The 26,138-nt window shown below is 51.2% G+C and overlaps 1 protein-coding gene across 1 annotated transcript in view; it reads right to left on the bottom strand.

The window, feature by feature from the left end:
* LOC135511556 (rho-related BTB domain-containing protein 1-like) overlaps positions 1-26,138 on the bottom strand; it is a 53,281-nt gene that overhangs the window by 5,017 nt on the left and 22,126 nt on the right. Inside the window, 2 exon segments of the mRNA XM_064933040.1 lie at positions 11,171-11,321; positions 15,950-16,068. Coding sequence (XP_064789112.1) covers positions 11,171-11,321; positions 15,950-16,068 — 270 coding nt within the window.

Raw genomic sequence — 26,138 nt, 5'->3', positions numbered from 1 at the left:
TTGATGTTTCCATTCTGTTTAGTATGTTGTTGTGGTTTCCATTCTGTTTGGTTTGTTGTATGTTCTGTTGTCATGTTCCAAAAGAAGCACAGGAATCATCTTGTACATACAGTAATATGCCTGATTTAATAAGCTTCAAAATAAAATCATTTTGAAACAGAAATGGCTGCTAGCAGCACAGTTACAGTCACTCACCCTCAAGACAACATGAAAACAGTTCAACCAGTTTTGCTAGAGAAAGTAAAATGGTCAATGATCAAAAGGTCAGAATGATCAGCTCAACCCCGCTCCTCAGCCAGTGCGTCCCAGAGTGCGTCCCGATCCCCGCTCCTCAGCCAGTGCGTCCCGATCGACCCCGCTCCTCAGCCAGTGAGTCCCGATCGACCCCGCTCCTCAGCCAGTGCGTCCCGATCGACCCCGCTCCTCAGCCAGTGCGTCCCGATCGACCCCGCTCCTCAGCCAGTGAGTCCTGATCGACCCCGCTCCTCAGCCAGTGTGTCCCGACCGACCCCGCTCCTCAGCCAGTGAGTCCCGATCGACCCCGCTCCTCAGCCAGTGCGTCCTGATCGACCCCGCTCCTCAGCCAGTGCGTCCTGATCGACCCCGCTCCTCAGCCAGTGAGTCCTGACCGACCCCGCTCCTCAGCCAGTGAGTCCTGACCGACCCCGCTCCTCAGCCAGTGCGTCCTGATCGACCCCGCTCCTCAGCCAGTGACCCCGTCCTGCCGACCCCGCTCCTCAGCCAGTGCGTCCTGATCGACCCCGCTCCTCAGCCAGTGAGTCCTGATCGACCCCGCTCCTCAGCCAGTGAGTCCTGATCGACCCCGCTCCTCAGCCAGTGAGTCCTGATCGACCCCGCTCCTCAGCCAGTGAGTCAGCCAGTGAGTCCTGATCCCCGCTCCTCAGCCAGTGAGTCCTGATCGACCCCGCTCCTCAGCCAGTGAGTCCTGATCGACCCCGCTCCTCAGCCAGTGCGTTCTGATCGACCCCGCTCCTCAGCCAGTGAGTCCTGATCGACCCCGCTCCTCAGCCAGTGAGTCCTGATCGACCCCGCTCCTCAGCCAGTGAGTCCTGATCGACCCCGCTCCTCAGCCAGTGCGTCCTGATCGACCCCGCTCCTCAGCCAGTGAGTCCTGATCGACCCTCAGCCAGTCCTCAGCCAGCTCCTCAGCCAGTGTCCTGATCGACCCCGCTCCTCAGCCAGTGCGTCCTGATCGACCCCGCTCCTCAGCCAGTGCGTCCTGATCGACCCCGCTCCTCAGCCAGTGAGTCCTGATCGACCCCGCTCCTCAGCCAGTGCGTCCTGATCGACCCCGCTCCTCAGCCAGTGAGTCCTGATCGACCCCGCTCCTCAGCCAGTGAGTCCTGATCGACCCCGCTCCTCAGCCAGTGAGTCCTGATCGACCCCGCTCCTCAGCCAGTGCGTCCTGATCGACCCCGCTCCTCAGCCAGTGCGTCCTGATCGACCCCGCTCCTCAGCCAGTGCGTCCTGATCGACCCCGCTCCTCAGCCAGTGCGTCCTGATCGACCCCGCTCCTCAGCCAGTGCGTCCTGATCGACCCCGCTCCTCAGCCAGTGCGTCCTGATCGACCCCGCTCCTCAGCCAGTGCGTCCTGATCGACCCCGCTCCTCAGCCAGTGCGTCCTCAGCCAGTCGTCCTGATCGACCCCGCTCCTCAGCCAGTGAGTCCTGATCGAGCTCCTCAGCCAGTGAGTCCTGATCGACCCCGCTCCTCAGCCAGTGAGTCCTGATCGACCCCGCTCCTCAGCCAGTGAGTCCTGATCGACCCCGCTCCTCAGCCAGTGAGTCCTGATCGACCCCGCTCCTCAGCCAGTGAGTCCTGAGTCTCCTCAGCCAGTGAGTCCTGATCGACCCCGCTCCTCAGCCAGTGAGTCCTGATCGACCCCGCTCCTCAGCCAGTGAGTCCTGATCGACCCCGCTCCTCAGCCAGTGAGTCCTGATCGACCCCGCTCCTCAGCCAGTGAGTCCTGATCGACCCCGCTCCTCAGCCAGTGAGTCCTGATCGACCCCGCTCCTCAGCCAGTGAGTCGACCCCGCTCCTCAGCCAGTGAGTCCTGATCGACCCCGCTCCTCAGCCAGTGAGTCCTGATCGACCCCGCTCCTCAGCCAGTGAGTCCTGATCGACCCCGCTCCTCAGCCAGTGAGTCCTGATCGACCCCGCTCCTCAGCCAGTGAGTCCTGATCGACCCCGCTCCTCAGCCAGTGAGTCCTGATCGACCCCGCTCCTCAGCCAGTGAGTCCTGATCGACCCCGCTCCTCAGCCAGTGAGTCCTGATCGACCCCGCTCCTCAGCCAGTGAGTCCTGATCGACCCCGCTCCTCAGCCAGTGAGTCCTGATCGACCCCGCTCCTCAGCCAGTGAGTCCTGATCGACCCCGCTCCTCAGCCAGTGATCCTGATCGACCCCGCTCCTCAGCCAGTGAGTCCTGATCGACCCCGCTCCTCAGCCAGTGAGTCCTGATCGACCCCGCTCCTCAGCCAGTGAGTCTGATCGACCCCGCTCCTCAGCCAGTGAGTCCTGATCGACCCTCCTCAGCTCCTCAGCCAGTGAGTCCTGATCGACCCCGCTCCTCAGCCAGTGAGTCCTGATCGACCCCGCTCCTCAGCCAGTGAGTCCTGATCGACCCCGCTCCTCAGCCAGTGAGTCCTGATCGACCCCGCTCCTCAGCCAGTGATCGACCCCGTCAGCCAGTGAGTCCTGATCGACCCCGCTCCTCAGCCAGTGAGTCCTGATCGACCCCGCTCCTCAGCCAGTGAGTCCTGATCGACCCCGCTCCTCAGCCAGTGAGTCCTGATCGACCCCGCTCCTCAGCCAGTGAGTCCTGATCGACCCCGCTCCTCAGCCAGTGAGTCCTGATCGACCCCGCTCCTCAGCCAGTGAGTCCTGATCGACCCCGCTCCTCCAGTGAGTCCTGATCGACCCCGCTCCTCAGCCAGTGAGTCCTGATCGACCCCGCTCCTCAGCCAGTGAGTCCTGATCGCTCCTCAGCCAGTGAGTCCTGATCGCTCCTCAGCCAGTGAGTCCTGATCGACCCCGCTCCTCAGCCAGTGAGTCCTGATCGACCCCGCTCCTCAGCCAGTGAGTCCTGATCGACCCCGCTCCTCAGCCAGTGAGTCCTGATCGACCCCGCTCCTCAGCCAGTGAGTCCTGATCGACCCCGCTCCTCAGCCAGTGAGTCCTGATCGACCCCGCTCCTCAGCCAGTGAGTCCTGATCGACCCCGCTCCTCAGCCAGTGCGTCCTGATCGACCCCGCTCCTCAGCCAGTGTCCGACCCCGCTCCTCAGCCAGTGCGTCCTGATCCCCGCTCCTCAGCCAGTGAGTCCTGATCGACCCCGCTCCTCAGCCAGTGAGTCCTGATCGACCCCGCTCCTCAGCCAGTGAGTCCTGATCGACCCCGCTCCTCAGCCAGTGAGTCCTGATCGACCCCGCTCCTCAGCCAGTGAGTCCTGATCGACCCCGCTCCTCAGCCAGTGAGTCCTGATCGACCCCGCTCCTCAGCCAGTGAGTCCTGATCGACCCCGCTCCTCAGCCAGTGCGTCCTGATCGACCCCGCTCCTCAGCCAGTGAGTCCTGATCGACCCCGCTCCTCAGCCAGTGAGTCCTGATCGACCCCGCTCCTCAGCCAGTGCGTCCTGATCGACCCCGCTCCTCAGCCAGTGAGTCCTGATCGACCCCGCTCCTCCCGCTCCTCAGCCAGTGAGTCCTGATCGACCCCGCTCCTCAGCCAGTGAGTCCTGATCGACCCCGCTCCTCAGCCAGTGAGTCCTGATCGACCCCGCTCCTCAGCCAGTGAGTCCTGATCGACCCCGCTCCTCAGCCAGTGAGTCCTGATCGACCCCGCTCCTCAGCCAGTGAGTCCTGATCGACCCCGCTCCTCAGCCAGTGAGTCCTGATCGACCCCGCTCCTCAGCCAGTGAGTCCTGATCGACCCCGCTCCTCAGCCAGTGAGTCCTGATCGACCCCGCTCCTCAGCCAGTGAGTCCTGATCGACCCCGCTCCTCAGCCAGTGAGTCCTGATCGACCCCGCTCCTCAGCCAGTGAGTCCTGATCGACCCCGCTCCTCAGCCAGTGAGTCCTGATCGACCCCGCTCCTCAGCCAGTGAGTCCTGATCGACCCCGCTCCTCAGCCAGTGAGTCCTGATCGACCCCGCTCCTCAGCCAGTGAGTCCTGATCGACCCCGCTCCTCAGCCAGTGCGTCCTGATCGACCCCGCTCCTCAGCCAGTGAGTCCTGATCGACCCCGCTCCTCAGCCAGTGAGTCCTGATCGACCCCGCTCCTCAGCCAGTGAGTCCTGATCGACCCCGCTCCTCAGCCAGTGAGTCCTGATCGACCCCGCTCCTCAGCCAGTGAGTCCTGATCGACCCCGCTCCTCAGCCAGTGAGTCCTGATCGACCCCGCTCCTCAGCCAGTGAGTCCTGATCGACCCCGCTCCTCAGCCAGTGAGTCCTGATCGACCCCGCTCCTCAGCCAGTGAGTCCTGATCGACCCCGCTCCTCAGCCAGTGAGTCCTGATCGACCCCGCTCCTCAGCCAGTGAGTCCTGATCGACCCCGCTCCTCAGCCAGTGAGTCCTGATCGACCCCGCTCCTCAGCCAGTGAGTCCTGATCGACCCCGCTCCTCAGCCAGTGAGTCCTGATCGACCCCGCTCCTCAGCCAGTGAGTCCTGATCGACCCCGCTCCTCAGCCAGTGAGTCCTGATCGACCCCGCTCCTCAGCCAGTGAGTCCTGATCGACCCCGCTCCTCAGCCAGTGCGTCCTGATCGACCCCGCTCCTCAGCCAGTGAGTCCTGATCGACCCCGCTCCTCAGCCAGTGAGTCCTGATCGACCCCGCTCCTCAGCCAGTGAGTCCTGATCGACCCCGCTCCTCAGCCAGTGAGTCCTGATCGACCCCGCTCCTCAGCCAGTGGGTCCTGACCGACCCCGCTCCTCAGCCAGTGCGTCCTGATCGACCCCGCTCCTCAGCCAGTGAGTCCTGATCGACCCCGCTCCTCAGCCAGTGAGTCCTGATCGACCCCGCTCCTCAGCCAGTGCGTCCTGATCGACCCCGCTCCTCAGCCAGTGAGTCCTGATCGACCCCGCTCCTCAGCCAGTGAGTCCTGATCGACCCCGCTCCTCAGCCAGTGCGTCCTGATCGACCCCGCTCCTCAGCCAGTGCGTCCTGATCGACCCCGCTCCTCAGCCAGTGAGTCCTGATCGACCCCGCTCCTCAGCCAGTGCGTCCTGACCGACCCCGCTCCTCAGCCAGTGCGTCCTGATCGACCCCGCTCCTCAGCCAGTGAGTCCTGATCGACCCCGCTCCTCAGCCAGTGAGTCCTGATCGACCCCGCTCCTCAGCCAGTGCGTCCTGATCGACCCCGCTCCTCAGCCAGTGCGTCCTGATCGACCCCGCTCCTCAGCCAGTGCGTCCTGATCGACCCCGCTCCTCAGCCAGTGAGTCCTGATCGACCCCGCTCCTCAGCCAGTGGGTCCTGATCGACCCCGCTCCTCAGCCAGTGAGTCCTGATCGACCCCGCTCCTCAGCCAGTGGATTTCGAACAAACAATCTGTCAACACTATGAATTTATGAATGACCCAGAATGCACTGAGGAGCATTCACACATTGGAGTCAATTTAGGAACACCCCCTGAGAGAGTTGGGACATTGGGGTTCTGGATTGTGATGCACTGCAGCCATGTTATCTCCCCATTGACATTACCTGGGGATATTGAATGCTACGTAACTGAAGGTCTACAACTAGAACAATATTCTACAGTCTCAAAGCCCAAATCTCAAAACAGATGGCTCTGGGCAGAGCAGACTGCTGACGGATCAAGGACCTGTGAGGGCGGTCAGTCTGGGGAGACAGTCTGGTAACCAGGGTTATGGTTAGTACCTGTCCGAGCAGTCAGTCTGGGGAGACGGTCTGGTAACCAGGGTTATGGTTAGTACCTGTCAGAGCAGTCTGTCTGGGGAGACAGTCTGGCAACCAGGGTTATGGTTAGTACCTGTCAGAGCAGTCAGTCTGGGGAGACGGTCTGGTAACCAGGGTTATGGTTAGTACCTGTCAGAGCAGTCAGTCTGGGGAGACGGTCTGGTAACCAGGGTTATGGTTAGTACCTGTCAGAGCAGTCAGTCTGGGGAGACGGTCTGGTAACCAGGGTTATGGTTAGTACCTGTCAGAGCAGTCAGTCTGGGGAGACGGTCTGGTAACCAGGGTTATGGTTAGTACCTGTCAGAGCAGTCAGTCTGGGGAGACAGTCTGGTAACCAGGGTTATGGTTAGTACCTGCCTGAGCAGTCAGTCTGGGGAGACAGTCTGGTAACCAGGGTTATGGTTAGTACCTGTCAGAGCAGTCAGTCTGGGGAGACGGTCTGGTAACCAGGGTTATGGTTAGTACCTGTCAGAGCAGTCAGTCTGGGGAGACGGTCTGGTAACCAGGGTTATGGTTAGTACCTGTCAGAGCAGTCAGTCTGGGGAGACGGTCTGGTAACCAGGGTTATGGTTAGTACCTGTCAGAGCAGTCAGTCTGGGGAGACAGTCTGGTAACCAGGGTTATGGTTAGTACCTGTCAGAGCAGTCAGTCTGGGGAGACAGTCTGGTAACCAGGGTTATGGTTAGTACCTGTCAGAGCAGTCAGTCTGGGGAGACAGTCTGGTAACCAGGGTTATGGTTAGTACCTGTCAGAGCAGTCAGTCTGGGGAGACAGTCTGGTAACCAGGGTTATGGTTAGTACCTGTCAGAGCAGTCAGTCTGGGGAGACGGTCTGGTAACCAGGGTTATGGTTAGTACCTGTCAGAGCAGTCAGTCTGGGGAGACGGTCTGGTAACCAGGGTTATGGTTAGTACCTGTCAGAGCAGTCAGTCTGGGGAGACGGTCTGGTAACCAGGGTTATGGTTAGTACCTGTCAGAGCAGTCAGTCTGGGGAGACGGTCTGGTAACCAGGGTTATGGTTAGTACCTGTCAGAGCAGTCAGTCTGGGGAGACAGTCTGGTAACCAGGGTTATGGTTAGTACCTGTCAGAGCAGTCAGTCTGGGGAGACAGTCTGGTAACCAGGGTTATGGTTAGTACCTGTCAGAGCAGTCAGTCTGGGGAGACGGTCTGGTAACCAGGGTTATGGTTAGTACCTGTCAGAGCAGTCAGTCTGGGGAGACAGTCTGGTAACCAGGGTTATGGTTAGTACCTGTCAGAGCAGTCAGTCTGGGGAGACGGTCTGGTAACCAGGGTTATGGTTAGTACCTGTCAGAGCAGTCAGTCTGGGGAGACAGTCTGGTAACCAGGGTTATGGTTAGTACCTGTCAGAGCAGTCAGTCTGGGGAGACAGTCTGGTAACCAGGGTTATGGTTAGTACCTGTCAGAGCAGTCAGTCTGGGGAGAGGTCTGGTAACCAGGGTTATGGTTAGTACCTGTCAGAGCAGTCAGTCTGGGGAGACGGTCTGGTAACCAGGGTTATGGTTAGTACCTGTCAGAGCAGTCAGTCTGGGGAGACGGTCTGGTAACCAGGGTTATGGTTAGTACCTGTCAGAGCAGTCAGTCTGGGGAGACAGTCTGGTAACCAGGGTTATGGTTAGTACCTGTCAGAGCAGTCAGTCTGGGGAGACAGTCTGGTAACCAGGGTTATGGTTAGTACCTGTCAGAGCAGTCAGTCTGGGGAGACGGTCTGGTAACCAGGGTTATGGTTAGTACCTGTCAGAGCAGTCAGTCTTGGGAGACGGTCTGGTAACCAGGGTTATGGTTAGTACCTGTCAGAGCAGTCAGTCTGGGGAGACAGAGTCTGGTAACCAGGGTTATGGTTAGTACCTGTCCGAGCAGTCAGTCTGGGGAGACGGTCTGGTAACCAGGGTTATGGTTAGTACCTGTCAGAGCAGTCAGTCTCTTGGGAGACGGTCTGGTAACCAGGGTTATGGTTAGTACCTGCCTGAGCAGTCAGTCTGGGGAGACAGTCTGGTAACCAGGGTTATGGTTAGTACCTGTCAGAGCAGTCAGTCTGGGGAGACGGTCTGGTAACCAGGGTTATGGTTAGTACCTGTCAGAGCAGTCAGTCTGGGGAGACAGTCTGGTAACCAGGGTTATGGTTAGTACCTGTCAGAGCAGTCAGTCTGGGGAGACGGTCTGGTAACCAGGGTTATGGTTAGTACCTGTCAGAGCAGTCAGTCTGGGGAGACGGTCTGGTAACCAGGGTTATGGTTAGTACCTGTCAGAGCAGTCAGTCTGGGGAGACAGTCTGGTAACCAGGGTTATGGTTAGTACCTGTCAGAGCAGTCAGTCTGGGGAGACGGTCTGGTAACCAGGGTTATGGTTAGTACCTGTCAGAGCAGTCAGTCTGGGGAGACAGTCTGGTAACCAGGGTTATGGTTAGTACCTGTCAGAGCAGTCAGTCTGGGGAGACAGTCTGGTAACCAGGGTTATGGTTAGTACCTGTCAGAGCAGTCAGTCTGGGGAGACGGTCTGGTAACCAGGGTTATGGTTAGTACCTGTCAGAGCAGTCAGTCTGGGGAGACAGTCTGGTAACCAGGGTTATGGTTAGTACCTGTCAGAGCAGTCAGTCTGGGGAGACAGTCTGGTAACCAGGGTTATGGTTAGTACCTGTCAGAGCAGTCAGTCTGGGGAGACGGTCTGGTAACCAGGGTTATGGTTAGTACCTGTCAGAGCAGTCAGTCTGGGGAGACAGTCTGGTAACCAGGGTTATGGTTAGTACCTGTCCGAGCAGTCAGTCTGGGGAGACGGTCTGGTAACCAGGGTTATGGTTAGTACCTGTCAGAGCAGTCAGTCTGGGGAGACAGTCTGGTAACCAGGGTTATGGTTAGTACCTGTCAGAGCAGTCAGTCTGGGGAGACAGTCTGGTAACCAGGGTTATGGTTAGTACCTGTCAGAGCAGTCAGTCTGGGGAGACGGTCTGGTAACCAGGGTTATGGTTAGTACCTGTCAGAGCAGTCAGTCTGGGGAGACAGTCTGGTAACCAGGGTTATGGTTAGTACCTGTCAGAGCAGTCAGTCTGGGGAGACAGTCTGGTAACCAGGGTTATGGTTAGTACCTGTCAGAGCAGTCAGTCTGGGGAGACGGTCTGGTAACCAGGGTTATGGTTAGTACCTGTCAGAGCAGTCAGTCTGGGGAGACAGTCTGGTAACCAGGGTTATGGTTAGTACCTGTCAGAGCAGTCAGTCTGGGGAGACGGTCTGGTAACCAGGGTTATGGTTAGTACCTGTCAGAGCAGTCAGTCTGGGGAGACAGTCTGGTAACCAGGGTTATGGTTAGTACCTGTCAGAGCAGTCAGTCTGGGGAGACGGTCTGGTAACCAGGGTTATGGTTAGTACCTGTCAGAGCAGTCAGTCTGGGGAGACGGTCTGGTAACCAGGGTTATGGTTAGTACCTGTCAGAGCAGTCAGTCTGGGGAGACGGTCTGGTAACCAGGGTTATGGTTAGTACCTGTCAGAGCAGTCAGTCTGGGGAGACGGTCTGGTAACCAGGGTTATGGTTAGTACCTGTCCGAGCAGTCAGTCTGGGGAGACAGTCTGGTAACCAGGGTTATGGTTAGTACCTGTCAGAGCAGTCAGTCTCTTGGGAGACGGTCTGGTAACCAGGGTTATGGTTAGTACCTGTCAGAGCAGTCAGTCTGGGGAGACGGTCTGGTAACCAGGGTTATGGTTAGTACCTGTCAGAGCAGTCAGTCTGGGGAGACAGTCTGGTAACCAGGGTTATGGTTAGTACCTGTCAGAGCAGTCAGTCTGGGGAGACGGTCTGGTAACCAGGGTTATGGTTAGTACCTGTCAGAGCAGTCAGTCTGGGGAGACAGTCTGGTAACCAGGGTTATGGTTAGTACCTGTCAGAGCAGTCAGTCTGGGGAGACGGTCTGGTAACCAGGGTTATGGTTAGTACCTGTCAGAGCAGTCAGTCTGGGGAGACAGTCTGGTAACCAGGGTTATGGTTAGTACCTGTCAGAGCAGTCAGTCTGGGGAGACAGTCTGGTAACCAGGGTTATGGTTAGTACCTGTCAGAGCAGTCAGTCTGGGGAGACAGTCTGGTAACCAGGGTTATGGTTAGTACCTGCCTGAGCAGTCAGTCTGGGGAGACAGTCTGGTAACCAGGGTTATGGTTAGTACCTGTCTGAGCAGTCAGTCTGGGGAGACGGTCTGGTAACCAGGGTTATGGTTAGTACCTGTCCGAGCAGTCAGTCTGGGGAGACAGAGTCTGGTAACCAGGGTTATGGTTAGTACCTGTCAGAGCAGTCAGTCTCTTGGGAGACGGTCTGGTAACCAGGGTTATGGTTAGTACCTGTCAGAGCAGTCAGTCTGGGGAGACAGTCTGGTAACCAGGGTTATGGTTAGTACCTGTCAGAGCAGTCAGTCTCTTGGGAGACGGTCTGGTAACCAGGGTTATGGTTAGTACCTGTCAGAGCAGTCAGTCTGGGGAGACAGTCTGGTAACCAGGGTTATGGTTAGTACCTGTCAGAGCAGTCAGTCTGGGGAGACAGTCTGGTAACCAGGGTTATGGTTAGTACCTGTCAGAGCAGTCAGTCTGGGGAGACGGTCTGGTAACCAGGGTTATGGTTAGTACCTGTCAGAGCAGTCAGTCTGGGGAGACGGTCTGGTAACCAGGGTTATGGTTAGTACCTGTCAGAGCAGTCAGTCTGGGGAGACGGTCTGGTAACCAGGGTTATGGTTAGTACCTGTCAGAGCAGTCAGTCTGGGGAGACAGTCTGGTAACCAGGGTTATGGTTAGTACCTGTCAGAGCAGTCAGTCTGGGGAGACAGTCTGGTAACCAGGGTTATGGTTAGTACCTGTCAGAGCAGTCAGTCTGGGGAGACAGTCTGGTAACCAGGGTTATGGTTAGTACCTGTCAGAGCAGTCAGTCTGGGGAGACGGTCTGGTAACCAGGGTTATGGTTAGTACCTGTCAGAGCAGTCAGTCTGGGGAGACAGTCTGGTAACCAGGGTTATGGTTAGTACCTGTCAGAGCAGTCAGTCTGGGGAGACGGTCTGGTAACCAGGGTTATGGTTAGTACCTGTCAGAGCAGTCAGTCTGGGGAGACAGTCTGGTAACCAGGGTTATGGTTAGTACCTGTCAGAGCAGTCAGTCTGGGGAGACAGTCTGGTAACCAGGGTTATGGTTAGTACCTGTCAGAGCAGTCAGTCTGGGGAGACAGTCTGGTAACCAGGGTTATGGTTAGTACCTGTCAGAGCAGTCAGTCTGGGGAGACAGAGTCTGTTCGCCAGGGCCGTCAGCTCCATAGGGTCCAACTCTGCCATGGGACAAAGCTGATTGGTGTAGAGATACTCCAGAACAGCCTGCATACACACCCTGCTGGTGCCTGGGAACGAGACCTAAACACACAGATACACACAGACACACACGCAGGCAGACACAGACACACACAGGAAAGAACAGAGACAAATAATTTGACAACATCTAAATGTCCTGTTTCAATGTCAGTAAAGACCAATATTAGAGACTACAGGGGCTCTGTAAAGACTAGCAGCAGACTAGAGGCTCTGTAAAGACTAGGACACCGGGTAGTAGCTTGCTACCACACTAAAATAAAGATGTCCCCATGGTTATAAAGAGAGAGGTAGTGTTAGACTGTTACCCTGCTGGCCTGTCTGCCTGCCTGAGAGCAGTGAAACAGGACAGGACTCTGTTCAGAGAGAGGTAGTGTTAGACTGTTACCCTGCTGGTCTGTCTGTCTGAGAGCAGTGAAACAGGACAGGACTCTGTTCAGAGAGAGGTAGTGTTAGACTGTTACCCTGCTGGTCTGTCTGCCTGAGAGCAGTGAAACAGGACAGGACTCTGTTCAGAGAGAGGTAGTGTTAGACTGTTACCCTGCTGGTCTGTCTGCCTGAGAGCAGTGAAACAGGACAGGACTCTGTTCAGAGAGAGGTAGTGTTAGACTGTTACCCTGCTGGTCTGTCTGCCTGAGAGCAGTGAAACAGGACAGGACTCTGTTCAGAGAGAGGTAGTGTTAGACTGTTACCCTGCTGGCCTGTCTGCCTGAGAGCAGTGAAACAGGACAGGACTCTGTTCAGAGAGAGGTAGTGTTAGACTGTTACCCTGCTGGTCTGTCTGCCTGAGAGCAGTGAAACAGGACAGGACTCTGTTCAGAGAGAGGTAGTGTTAGACTGTTACCCTGCTGGTCTGTCTGTCTGCCTGAGAGCAGTGAAACAGGACAGGACTCTGTTCAGAGAGAGGTAGTGTTAGACTGTTACCCTGCTGGTCTGTCTGCCTGAGAGCAGTGAAACAGGACAGGACTCTGTTCAGAGAGAGGTAGTGTTAGACTGTTACCCTGCTGGTCTGTCTGCCTGCCTGAGAGCAGTGAAACAGGACAGGACTCTGTTCAGAGAGAGGTAGTGTTAGACTGTTACCCTGCTGGTCTGTCTGCCTGAGAGCAGTGAAACAGGACAGGACTCTGTTCAGAGAGAGGTAGTGTTAGACTGTTACCCTGCTGGTCTGTCTGTCTGCCTGAGAGCAGTGAAACAGGACAGGACTCTGTTCAGAGAGAGGTAGTGTTAGACTGTTACCCTGCTGGTCTGTCTGCCTGAGAGCAGTGAAACAGGACAGGACTCTGTTCAGAGAGAGGTAGTGTTAGACTGTTACCCTGCTGGTCTGTCTGTCTGAGAGCAGTGAAACAGGACAGGACTCTGTTCAGAGAGAGGTAGCGTTAGACTGTTACCCTGCTGGTCTGTCTGCCTGAGAGCAGTGAAACAGGACAGGACTCTGTTCAGAGAGAGGTAGTGTTAGACTGTTACCCTGCTGGTCTGTCTGCCTGAGAGCAGTGAAACAGGACAGGACTCTGTTCAGAGAGAGGTAGTGTTAGACTGTTACCCTGCTGGTCTGTCTGTCTGCCTGAGAGCAGTGAAACAGGACAGGACTCTGTTCAGAGAGAGGTAGTGTTAGACTGTTACCCTGCTGGTCTGTCTGCCTGAGAGCAGTGAAACAGGACAGGACTCTGTTCAGAGAGAGGTAGTGTTAGACTGTTACCCTGCTGGTCTGTCTGTCTGCCTGAGAGCAGTGAAACAGGACAGGACTCTGTTCAGAGAGAGGTAGTGTTAGACTGTTACCCTGCTGGTCTGTCTGCCTGAGAGCAGTGAAACAGGACAGGACTCTGTTCAGAGAGAGGTAGTGTTAGACTGTTACCCTGCTGGTCTGCCTGCCTGAGAGCAGTGAAACAGGACAGGACTCTGTTCAGAGAGAGGTAGTGTTAGACTGTTACCCTGCTGGTCTGTCTGCCTGAGAGCAGTGAAACAGGACAGGACTCTGTTCAGAGAGAGGTAGTGTTAGACTGTTACCCTGCTGGTCTGTCTGCCTGAGAGCAGTGAAACAGGACAGGACTCTGTTCAGAGAGAGGTAGTGTTAGACTGTTACCCTGCTGGTCTGTCTGCCTGAGAGCAGTGAAACAGGACAGGACTCTGTTCAGAGAGAGGTAGTGTTAGACTGTTACCCTGCTGGTCTGTCTGCCTGAGAGCAGTGAAACAGGACAGGACTCTGTTCAGAGAGAGGTAGTGTTAGACTGTTACCCTGCTGGTCTGTCTGTCTGCCTGAGAGCAGGGAAACAGGACAGGACTCTGTTCAGAGAGAGGTAGTGTTAGACTGTTACCCTGCTGGTCTGCCTGCCTGAGAGCAGTGAAACAGGACAGGACTCTGTTCAGAGAGAGGTAGTGTTAGACTGTTACCCTGCTGGTCTGTCTGCCTGAGAGCAGTGAAACAGGACAGGACTCTGTTCAGAGAGAGGTAGTGTTAGACTGTTACCCTGCTGGTCTGTCTGTCTGCCTGAGAGCAGGGAAACAGGACAGGACTCTGTTCAGAGAGAGGTAGTGTTAGACTGTTACCCTGCTGGTCTGCCTGCCTGAGAGCAGTGAAACAGGACAGCACTCTGTTCAGAGAGAGGTAGTGTTAGACTGTTACCCTGCTGGTCTGTCTGCCTGAGAGCAGTGAAACAGGACAGGACTCTGTTCAGAGAGAGGTAGTGTTAGACTGTTACCCTGCTGGTCTGTCTGCCTGAGAGCAGTGAAACAGGACAGGACTCTGTTCAGAGAGAGGTAGTGTTAGACTGTTACCCTGCTGGTCTGTCTGCCTGCCTGAGAGCAGTGAAACAGGACAGGACTCTGTTCAGAGAGAGGTAGTGTTAGACTGTTACCCTGCTGGTCTGTCTCTGCCTGAGAGCAGTGAAACAGGACAGGACTCTGTTCAGAGAGAGTAGTGTTAGACTGTTACCCTGCTGGTCTGTCTGCCTGAGAGCAGTGAAACAGGACAGGACTCTGTTCAGAGAGAGGTAGTGTTAGACTGTTACCCTGCTGGTCTGTCTGCCTGAGAGCAGTGAAACAGGACAGGACTCTGTTCAGAGAGAGGTAGTGTTAGACTGTTACCCTGCTGGTCTGTCTGCCTGAGAGCAGTGAAACAGGACAGGACTCTGTTCAGAGAGAGGTAGTGTTAGACTGTTACCCTGCTGGTCTGTCTGCCTGAGAGCAGTGAAACAGGACAGGACTCTGTTCAGAGAGAGGTAGTGTTAGACTGTTACCCTGCTGGTCTGTCTGCCTGCCTGAGAGCAGTGAAACAGGACAGGACTCTGTTCAGAGAGAGGTAGTGTTAGACTGTTACCCTGCTGGTCTGTCTGTCTGCCTGAGAGCAGTGAAACAGGACAGGACTCTGTTCAGAGAGAGGTAGTGTTAGACTGTTACCCTGCTGGTCTGTCTGCCTGAGAGCAGTGAAACAGGACAGGACTCTGTTCAGAGAGAGGTAGTGTTAGACTGTTAGCCTGCTGGTCTGTCTGTCTGCCTGAGAGCAGTGAAACAGGACAGGACTCTGTTCAGAGAGAGGTAGTGTTAGACTGTTACCCTGCTGGTCTGCCTGCCTAAGAGCAGTGAAACAGGACAGGACTCTGTTCAGAGAGAGGTAGTGTTAGACTGTTACCCTGCTGGTCTGCCTGCCTGAGAGCAGTGAAACAGGACAGGACTCTGTTCAGAGAGAGGTAGTGTTAGACTGTTACCCTGCTGGTCTGTCTGTCTGCCTGAGAGCAGTGAAACAGGACAGGACTCTGTTCAGAGAGAGGTAGTGTTAGACTGTTACCCTGCTGGTCTGCCTGCCTGAGAGCAGTGAAACAGGACAAGGACACTGTCTGAACACAGAGTCCTGTTCTAATGGCTATTTAAAGACCTCTGAATGACGTCTATTTTTACTCGTTACTCTGATGAGCCTGTCATGTCACTGTTCCTACTGCTACCTGGGGTTTAATCAATGAACTGGAGACAACATCCCATATTCCCTATGGATCCTGGTCAACATCCCATATTCCCTATGGATCCTGGTCAACTGGAGACAACATCCCATATTCCCTATGGATCCTGGTCAACATCCCATATTCCCTATGGATCCTGGTCAGGTGTGTGCCTTTCCAAATCATATCCAATCAATTGAATTCACCACAGGTGGACTCCAATCAAGTTGAAGAAACATCAAGGATGATCAATGGAAACAGGATGCACCTGAGCTCAATTTCGAAGTTTCATAGCAAAGGGTCTGAATACTTATGTAAATAAGGTATTTCTATATTTAATTTTGTATAAAAGTGCAATAAAATATGTATTTTCTTTGTCATTATAGGGTATTGTATGTGGAGTGATGACTTTGTCAATGTACTTATTAATGAAGCCAGTGGCTGATGTGTTAAACTCCTCACTGGTACTTCCTGTTTTAGTGTTTGCTTAAAATACCCTGCTCAAAAGTAGTTTACTACATAGGGAATAGGGTGCCATTTGGGACGAAGATAACCCTAACCCAGACTGTGCTGTAGACAAGTTAACTCTCCATGAAGGATCCTCCGAACAAAGCACCCTAACCCCAACACTAGATATTACTCTGTGTTGTCGACTCACCTCGTTGTTAGCACTCTCCATGAAGGATCCTCCGAACAAAGCACCCTAACCCCAACACTAGATATTACTCTGTGTTGTCGACTCACCTCGTTGTTAGCACTCTCCATGAAGGATCCTCCGAACACAGCAGCCATCCAATCACAGGAGGAGATGAGCAGAGGTCTGTGAGCATTGATGGTTCCATCCTCCAACCTGAAGGTGACGTCTGACACAGAGACATTATAACAACAACCTGAAGGTGACGTCTGAGACAGAGACATTATAACAACAACCTGAAGGGGACGTCTGAGAGACAGAGACATTATAACAACAACCTGAAGGGGACGTCTGAGACAGAGACATTATAACAACAACCTGAAGGGGACGTCTGAGAGACATTATAACAACAACCTGAAGGTGACGTCTGAGACAGAGACATTATAACAACAACCTGAAGGGGACGTCTGAGACAGAGACATTATAACAACAACCTGAAGGAGACGTCTGACACAGAGACATTATAACAACAACCTGAAGGGGACGTCTGAGACACAGAGACATTATAACAACAACCTGAAGGGGACGTCTGAGACAGAGACATTATAACAACAACCTGAAGGGGACGTCTGACAGAGACAGAGACATTATAACAACAACCTGAAGGGGACGTCTGAGACACAGAGACATTATAACAACAACCTGAAGGGGACGTCTGAGACAGAGACATTATAACAACAACCTGAAGGGGACGTCTGAGAGACAGAGACATTATAACAACAACCTGAAGGGGAGACAGAGACATTATAACAACAACCTGAAGGGGACGTCTGAGAGACAGAGACATTATAACAACAACCTGAAGGTGACGTCTGAGACAGAGACTGAGACACAGAGACATTATAACAACAACCTGAAGGGACGTCTGAGAGACAGAGACATTATAACAACAACCTGAAGGGGACAGAGACATTATAACAACAACCTGAGAGACAGAGACATTATAACAACAACCTGAAGGGGACGTCTGAGAGACAGAGACATTATAACAACAACCTGAAGGGGGGGGACATTATCTGAGACAGAGACATTATAACAACAACCTGAAGGGGACGTCTGAGAGACAGAGACATTATAACAACAACCTGAAGGGGACGTCTGAGAGACAGAGACATTATAACAACAACCTGAAGGGGACGTCTGAGAGACAGAGACATTATAACAACAACCTGAAGGGGACGTCTGAGACAGAGACATTATAACAACAACCTGAAGGGGACGTCTGAGACAGAGACATTATAACAACAACCTGAAGGGGACGTCTGAGAGACAGAGACATTATAACAACAACCTGAAGGGGACGTCTGAGAGACAGAGACATTATAACAACAACCTGAAGGGGACGTCTGAGACAGAGACATTATAACAACAACCTGAAGGGGACGTCTGAGAGACAGAGACATTATAACAACAACCTGAAGGGGACGTCTGAGACAGAGACATTATAACAACAACCTGAAGGGGACGTCTGAGAGACAGAGACATTATAACAACAACCTGAAGGGGACGTCTGAGACAGAGACATTATAACAACAACCTGAAGGGGACGTCTGAGACACAGAGACATTATAACAACAACCTGAAGGGGACGTCTGAGAGAGAGACATTATAACAACAACCTGAAGGGGACGTCTGAGAGACAGAGACATTATAACAACAACCTGAAGGGGACGTCTGAGAGACAGAGACATTATAACAACAACCTGAAGGGGACGTCTGAGAGACAGAGACATTATAACAACAACCTGAAGGGGACGACATTATAACAACAACCTGAGAGACAGAGACATTATAACAACAACCTGAAGGGGACGACATTATCTGAGAGACAGAGACATTATAACAACAACCTGAAGGGGACGTCTGAGACAGAGACATTATAACAACAACCTGAAGGGGACGTCTGAGAGACAGAGACATTATAACAACAACCTGAAGGGGACGTCTGAGAGACAGAGACATTATAACAACAACCTGAAGGGGACGTCTGAGACACAGAGACATTATAACAACAACCTGAAGGGGACGTCTGAGAGACAGAGACATTATAACAACAACCTGAAGGGACGGACGACATTATAACAACAACCTGAAGGGGACGTCTGAGAGACAGAGACATTATAACAACAACCTGAAGGGGACGTCTGAGAGACAGAGACATTATAACAACAACCTGAAGACATTATAACAACAACCTGGGACGTCTGAGACAGAGACATTATAACAACAACCTGAAGGGGACGTCTGAGACAGAGACATTATAACAACAACCTGAAGGGACGTCTGAGACAGAGACATTATAACAACAACCTGAAGGGGACGACATTATCTGAGAGACAGAGACATTATAACAACAACCTGAAGGGGACGTCTGAAGAGACAGAGACATTATAACAACAACCTGAAGGGGACGTCTGAGAGACAGAGACATTATAACAACAACCTGAAGGGGACGTCTGAGAGACAGAGACATTATAACAACAACCTGAAGGGGACGTCTGAGAGACAGAGACATTATAACAACAACCTGAAGGGGACGTCTGAGACAGAGACATTATAACAACAACCTGAAGGGGACGTCTGAGACACAGAGACATTATAACAACAACCTGAAGGTGAGACAGAGACGTAACAACAACCTGAGAGACAGAGACATTATAACAACAACCTGAAGGGGACGTCTGAGACAGAGACATTATAACAACAACCTGAAGGGGACGTCTGAGACACAGAGACATTATAACAACAACCTGAAGGACGTCTGAGAGACATTATAACAACAACCTGAACGTCTGAGACAGAGACATTATAACAACAACCTGAAGGGGACGTCTGAGAGACAGAGACATTATAACAACAACCTGAAGGGGACGTCTGAGACAGAGACATTATAACAACAACCTGAATTACGTCTGAGACAGAGACATTATAACAACAACCTGAAGGGGACGTCTGAGAGACAGAGACATTATAACAACAACCTGAAGGGGACGTCTGAGAGACAGAGACATTATAACAACAACCTGAAGGGGACGAGACATTATAACAACAACCTGAAGACAGAGACATTATAACAACAACCTGAAGGGGACGTCTGAGAGACAGAGACATTATAACAACAACCTGAAGGGGACGTCTGAGAGACAGAGACATTATAACAACAACCTGAAGGTGACGTCTGAGACAGAGACATAACAACAACCTGAAGGTGACGTGTGAGAGACAGAGACATTATAACAACAACCTGAAGGGGACATCTGAGAGACAGAGACATTATAACAACAACCTGAAGGGGACGTCTGAGAGACAGAGACATTATAACAACAACCTGACGGGGACGTCTGAGAGACAGAGACATTATAACAACAACCTGAAGGGGACGTCTGAGACAGAGACATTATAACAACAACCTGAAGGGGACGTCTGAGACAGAGACATTATAACAACAACCTGAAGGGGACGTCTGAGACAGAGACATTATAACAACAACCTGAAGGGGACGTCTGAGAGACAGAGACATTATAACAACAACCTGAAGGGGACGTCTGAGAGACAGAGACATTATAACAACAACCTGAAGGGGACGTCTGAGAGACAGAGACATTACATTATAACAACAACCTGAAGGGGACGTCTGAGACAGAGACATTATAACAACAACCTGAAGGGGACGTCTGAGAGACAGAGACATTATAACAACAACCTGAAGGGGACGTCTGAGAGACAGAGACATTATAACAACAACCTGAAGGGGACGTCTGAGAGACAGAGACATTATAACAACAACCTGAAGGTGACGTCTGAGAGACAGAGACATTATAACAACAACCTGAGACAGAGACATTATAACAACAACCTGGGGACGTCTGAGAGACAGAGACATTATAACAACAACCTGAAGGGGACGTCTGAGAGACAGAGACATTATAACAACAACCTGAAGGGGACGGGACAGAGACATTATAACAACAACCTGAAGACTGAGACAGAGACATTATAACAACAACCTGAAGGGGACGTCTGAGAGACAGGACATTATAACAACAACCTGAAGGGACGTCTGAGAGACAGAGACATTATAACAACAACCTGAAGGGGACGTCTGAGAGACAGAGACATTATAACAACAACCTGAAGGGGACGTCTGAGAGACAGAGACATTATAACAACAACCTGAAGGGGACGTCTGAGACAGAGACATTATAACAACAACCTGAAGGGGACGTCTGAGAGACAGAGACATTATAACAACAACCTGAAGGGGACGTCTGAGACAGAGACATTATAACAACAACCTGAAGGGGACGTCTGACACAGAGAGACATTATAACAACAACCTGAAGGGGACGTCTGAGACAGAGACATTATAACAACAACCTGAAGGGGACGTCTGAGAGACAGAGACATTATAACAACAACCTGAAGGGGACGTCTGAGAGACAGAGACATTATAACAACAACCTGAAGGGGACGTCTGAGACATTATAACAACAACCTGAACTGAGAGACAGAGACATTATAACAACAACCTGAAGGGGCGTCTGAGAGACAGAGACATTATAACAACAACCTGAAGGGGACGACATTATAACAACAACCTGAAGGGGACGTCTGAGAGACAGAGACATTATAACAACAACCTGAAGGGGACGCGTCTGAGAGACAGAGACATTATAACAACAACCTGAAGGGGACGTCTGAGACAGAGACATTATAACAACAACCTGAAGGGGACGTCTGAGAGACAGAGACATTATAACAACAACCTGAAGGGGACGTCTGAGAGACAGAGACATTATAACAACAACCTGAAGGGGACGTCTGAGAGACAGAGACATTATAACAACAACCTGAAGGGACGTCTGAGAGACATTATAACAGAGACATTATAACAACAACCTGAAGGGGACGTCTGAGAGACAGAGACATTATAACAACAACCTGAAGACGTCTGAGAGACAGAGACAACCTGAAGGGGACGTCTGAGACAGAGACATTGACGTCTGAGACAGAGACATTATAACAACAACCTGAAGGGGACGTCTGAGACAGAGACATTATAACAACAACCTGAAGGGGACGTCTGAGAGACAGAGACATTATAACAACAACCTGAAGGGGACGTCTGAGAGACAGAGACATTATAACAACAACCTGAAGGGGACATTATAACAACAACCGGGACGTCTGAGACACAGAGACATTATAACAACAACCTGAAGGGGACGTCTGAGAGACAGAGACATTATAACAACAACCTGAAGGGGACGTCTGAGACACAGAGACATTATAACAACAACCTGAAACAGAGACATTATAACAACAACCTGACATTATAACAACAACCTGAAGGGGACGTCTGAGAGACAGAGACATTATTATAACAACAACCTGAAGGGGACGTCTGAGAGACAGAGACATTATAACAACAACCTGAAGGGGACGTCTGAGACAGAGACATTATAACAACAACCAACCTGAAGGGGACGTCTGAGAGACAGAGACATTATAACAACAACCTGAAGGGGACGGAGACAGAGACATTATAACAACAACCTGAAGGGGACGTCTGAGAGACAGAGACATTATAACAACAACCTGAAGGGGACGTCTGAGAGACAGAGACATTATAACAACAACCTGACATTATAACAACAACCTGAAGGGGACGTCTGAGAGACAGAGACATTATAACAACAACCTGAAGGGGACGTCTGAGAGACAGAGACATTATAACAACAACCTGAAGGGGACGTCTGAGACAGAGACATTATAACAACAACCTGAAGGGGACGTCTGAGACAGAGACATTATAACAACAACCTGAAGGGGACGTCTGAGAGACAGAGACATTATAACAACAACCTGAAGGGGACGTCTGAGACAGAGACATTATAACAACAACCTGAAGGGGACGTCTGAGAGACAGAGACATTATAACAACAACCTGAAGGGGACGTCTGAGAGACAGAGACATTATAACAACAACCTGAAACAGAGACATTATAACAACAACCTGAAGGGGACGTCTGAGAGACAGAGACATTATAACAACAACCTGAAGGGGACGTCTGAGAGACAGAGACATTATAACAACAACCTGAAGGGACGGAGACGACATTATAACAACAACCTGAAGACGTCTGAGAGACAGAGACATTATAACAACAACCTGAAGGGACGTCTGAGAGACAGAGACATTATAACAACAACCTGAAGGGGGCGTCTGAGAGAGACATTATAACAACAACCTGAAGGGGACGTCTGAGACAGAGACATTATAACAACAACGTCTGAGACACAGAGACATTATAACAACAACCTGAAGGGGCGTCTGAGAGACAGAGACATTATAACAACAACCTGAAGGGGACGACATTATAACAACAACCTGAAGGAGACATTATAACAACAACCTGAAGGGGACGTCTGAGACAGAGACATTATAACAACAACCTGAAGGGGACGTCAGACAACAGAGACATTATAACAACAACCTGAAGGGGCGTCTGAGAGACAGAGACATTATAACAACAACCTGAAAGGACGTCTGAGACACAGAGACATTATAACAACAACCTGAAGGGGACGTCTGAGACAGAGACATTATAACAACAACCTGAAGGGGCGTCTGAGACAGAGACATTATAACAACAACCTGAAGGGGACGTCTGAGACAGAGACTGAGACAGAGACATTATAACAACAACCTGAAGGGGGCGTCTGAGAGACAGAGACATTATAACAACAACCTGAAGAGACATTATAACAACAACCTGCGTCTGAGAGACAGAGACATTATAACAACAACCTGAAGGGGGCGTCTGAGACAGAGACATTATAACAACAACCTGAAGGGGACGTCTGAGAGACAGAGACATTATAACAACAACCTGAAGGGGACGTAACAACAACCTGAAGGGGGCGTCTGAGACAGAGACATTATAACAACAACCTGAAGGGACGTCTGAGAGACAGAGACATTATAACAACAACCTGAAGGGGACGTCTGAGAGACAGAGACATTATAACAACAACCTGAAGGGGACAGAGACAGAGACATTATAACAACAACCTGAAGGGGGCGTCTGAGACAGAGACCTGAAGAGAGACATTATAACAACAACCTGAAGGGGACGTCTGAGAGACAGAGACATTATAACAACAACCTGAAGGGGACGTCTGAGACAGAGACATTATAACAACAACCTGAAGGGTCTGGCGTCTGAAGAGAGACAGAGACATTATAACAACAACCTGAAGGGGACGTCTGAGACAGAGACATTATAACAACAACCTGAAGGGGACGTCTGAGACAGAGACATTATAACAACAACCTGAAGGGGACGACATTATAACAACAACCTGAGAGACAGAGACATTATAACAACAACCTGAAGGGGACGTCTGAGAGACAGAGACATTATAACAACAACCTGAAGGGGACGTCTGAGACAGAGACATTATAACAACAACCTGAAGGGGACGTCTGAGAGACAGAGACATTATAACAACAACCTGAAGGGGACGTCTGAGACAGAGACATTATAACAACAACCTGAAGGGACGTCTGAGAGACAGAGACATTATAACAACAACCTGAAGGGGACGTCTGAGACAGAGACATTATAACAACAACCTGAAGGGGACGTCTGAGAGACAGAGACATTATAACAACAACCTACAGGGGAGACATTATAACAACAACCTGAAGGGACGTCTGAGAGACATTATAACAACAACCTGAAGGGGACGTCTGAGACAGAGACATTATAACAACAAGCGTCTGAGACAGAGACATTATAACAACAACCTGAAGGGGCGTCTGAGAGACAGAGACATTATAACAACAACCTGAAGACGGGACGTAACAACAACCTGAGAGACAGAGACATTATAACAACAACCTGAAGGTCTGAGAGACAGAGACATTATAACAACAACCTGAGACAGAGACATTATAACAACAACCTGAAGGGGACGTCTGAGACAGAGACATTATAACAACAACCTGAAGGGGACGTCTGAGAGACAGAGACATTATAACAACAACCTGAAGGGGACGTCTGAGAGACAGAGACATTATAACAACAACCTGAAGGGGGACGTCTGAGAGACAGAGACATTATAACAACAACCTGAAGGGGACGTCTGAGACAGAGACATTATAACAACAACCTGAAGGGGACGTCTGAGAGACAGAGACATTATAACAACAACCTGAAGGGGACGTCTGAGAGACAGAGACATTATAACAACAACCTGAAGGGGACGCCTGAGAGACAGGAACGTCTGAGAGGACTGAGACAGAGACATTATAACAACAACCTGAAGGGGACGTCTGAGAGACAGAGACATTATAACAACAACCTGAAGGGGGCGTCTGAGACAGAGACATTATAACAACAACCTGAAGGGGACGTCTGAGAGACAGAGACATTATAACAACAACCTGAAGGGGACGTCTGAGAGACAGAGACATTATAACAACAACCTGAAGGGGACGTCTGAGACAGAGACATTATAACAACAACCTGAAGGGGACGTCTGAGACAGAGACATTATAACAACAACCTGAAGGGGCGTCTGAGACAGAGACATTATAACAACAACCTGAAGGGGCGTCTGAGAGACAGAGACATTATAACAACAACCTGAAGGTGACGTCTGAGAGACAGAGACATTATAACAACAACCTGAAGGGGACGTCTGAGAGACAGAGACATTATAACAACAACCTGAAGGGGACGTCTGAGAGACAGAGACATTATAACAACAACCTGAAGGGGACGTCTGAGACAGAGACATTATAACAACAACCTGAAGGGGACGTCTGAGAGAGAGACTATAACAACAACCTGAGAGACAGAGACATTATAACAACAACCTGAAGGGGACGTCTGAGACAGAGACATTATAACAACAACCTGACGTCTGAGACAGAGACATTATAACAACAACCTGAAGGGGACGTCTGAGAGACAGAGACATTATAACAACAACCTGAAGGGGACGTCTGAGAGACAGAGACATTATAACAACAATAACGTCTGAGAGACAGAGACATTATAACAACAACCTGAAGGTCTGAGACAGAGACATTATAACACAACCTGAAGGGGAGTCAGAGACATTATAACAACAACCTGAAGGAAGGACGTCTGAGACAGAGACATTATAACAACAACCTGAAGGGGACGTCTGAGAGACAGAGACATTATAACAACAACCTGAAGGGGGCGTCTGACAGAGACATTATAACAACAACCTGAAGGGGACGTCTGAGAGACAGAGACATTATAACAACAACCTGAAGGGGACGTCTGAGAGACAGAGACATTATAACAACAACCTGAAGGGGACGTCTGAGACAGAGACATTATAACAACAACCTGAAGGGACGTCTGAGAGACAGAGACATTATAACAACAACCTGAAGGGGACGTCTGAGACAGAGACAGAGACATTATAACAACAACCTGAAGGGGACGTCTGAGACAGAGACATTATAACAACAACCTGAAGGGGACGTCTGAGAGACAGAGACATTATAACAACAACCTGAAGGGACGTCTGAGACACAGAGACATTATAACAACAACCAGAGACATTATAACAACAACCTGAAGGGGACGTCTGAGACAGAGACATTATAACAACAACCTGAAGGACGGGACGTCTGAGAGACAGAGACATTATAACAACAACCTGAAGGGGACGTCTGAGACAGAGACATTATAACAACAACCTGAAGGGGACGTCTGAGACAGAGACATTATAACAACAACCTGAAGGGGACGTCTGAGAGACAGAGACATTATAACAACAACCTGAAGGGAGACAGAGACATTATAACAACAACTGACGTCTGAGACAGAGACATTATAACATTATAACAACAACCTGAGACAGAGACATTATAACAACAACCTGAAGGGGACGTCTGAGAGACAGAGACATTATAACAACAACCTGAAGGGGACGTCTGAGAGACAGAGACATTATAACAACAACCTGAGGGGGGGGACGACATTATAACAACAACCTGAGAGACAGAGACATTATAACAACAACCTGAAGGGGCGTCTGAGAGACAGAGACATTATAACAACAACCTGAAGGGGACGTCTGAGAGACAGAGACATTATAACAACAACCTGAAGACATTATAACAACAACCTGACGTCTGAGAGACAGAGACATTATAACAACAACCTGAAGGGACGTCTGAGAGACAGA

The sequence above is a fragment of the Oncorhynchus masou genome, chromosome 24 (assembly GCF_036934945.1).
Source record: "Oncorhynchus masou masou isolate Uvic2021 chromosome 24, UVic_Omas_1.1, whole genome shotgun sequence".
Lineage (NCBI taxonomy): Eukaryota > Metazoa > Chordata > Actinopteri > Salmoniformes > Salmonidae > Oncorhynchus > Oncorhynchus masou.
This window is presented reverse-complemented; position numbering and strand designations above follow the sequence as displayed.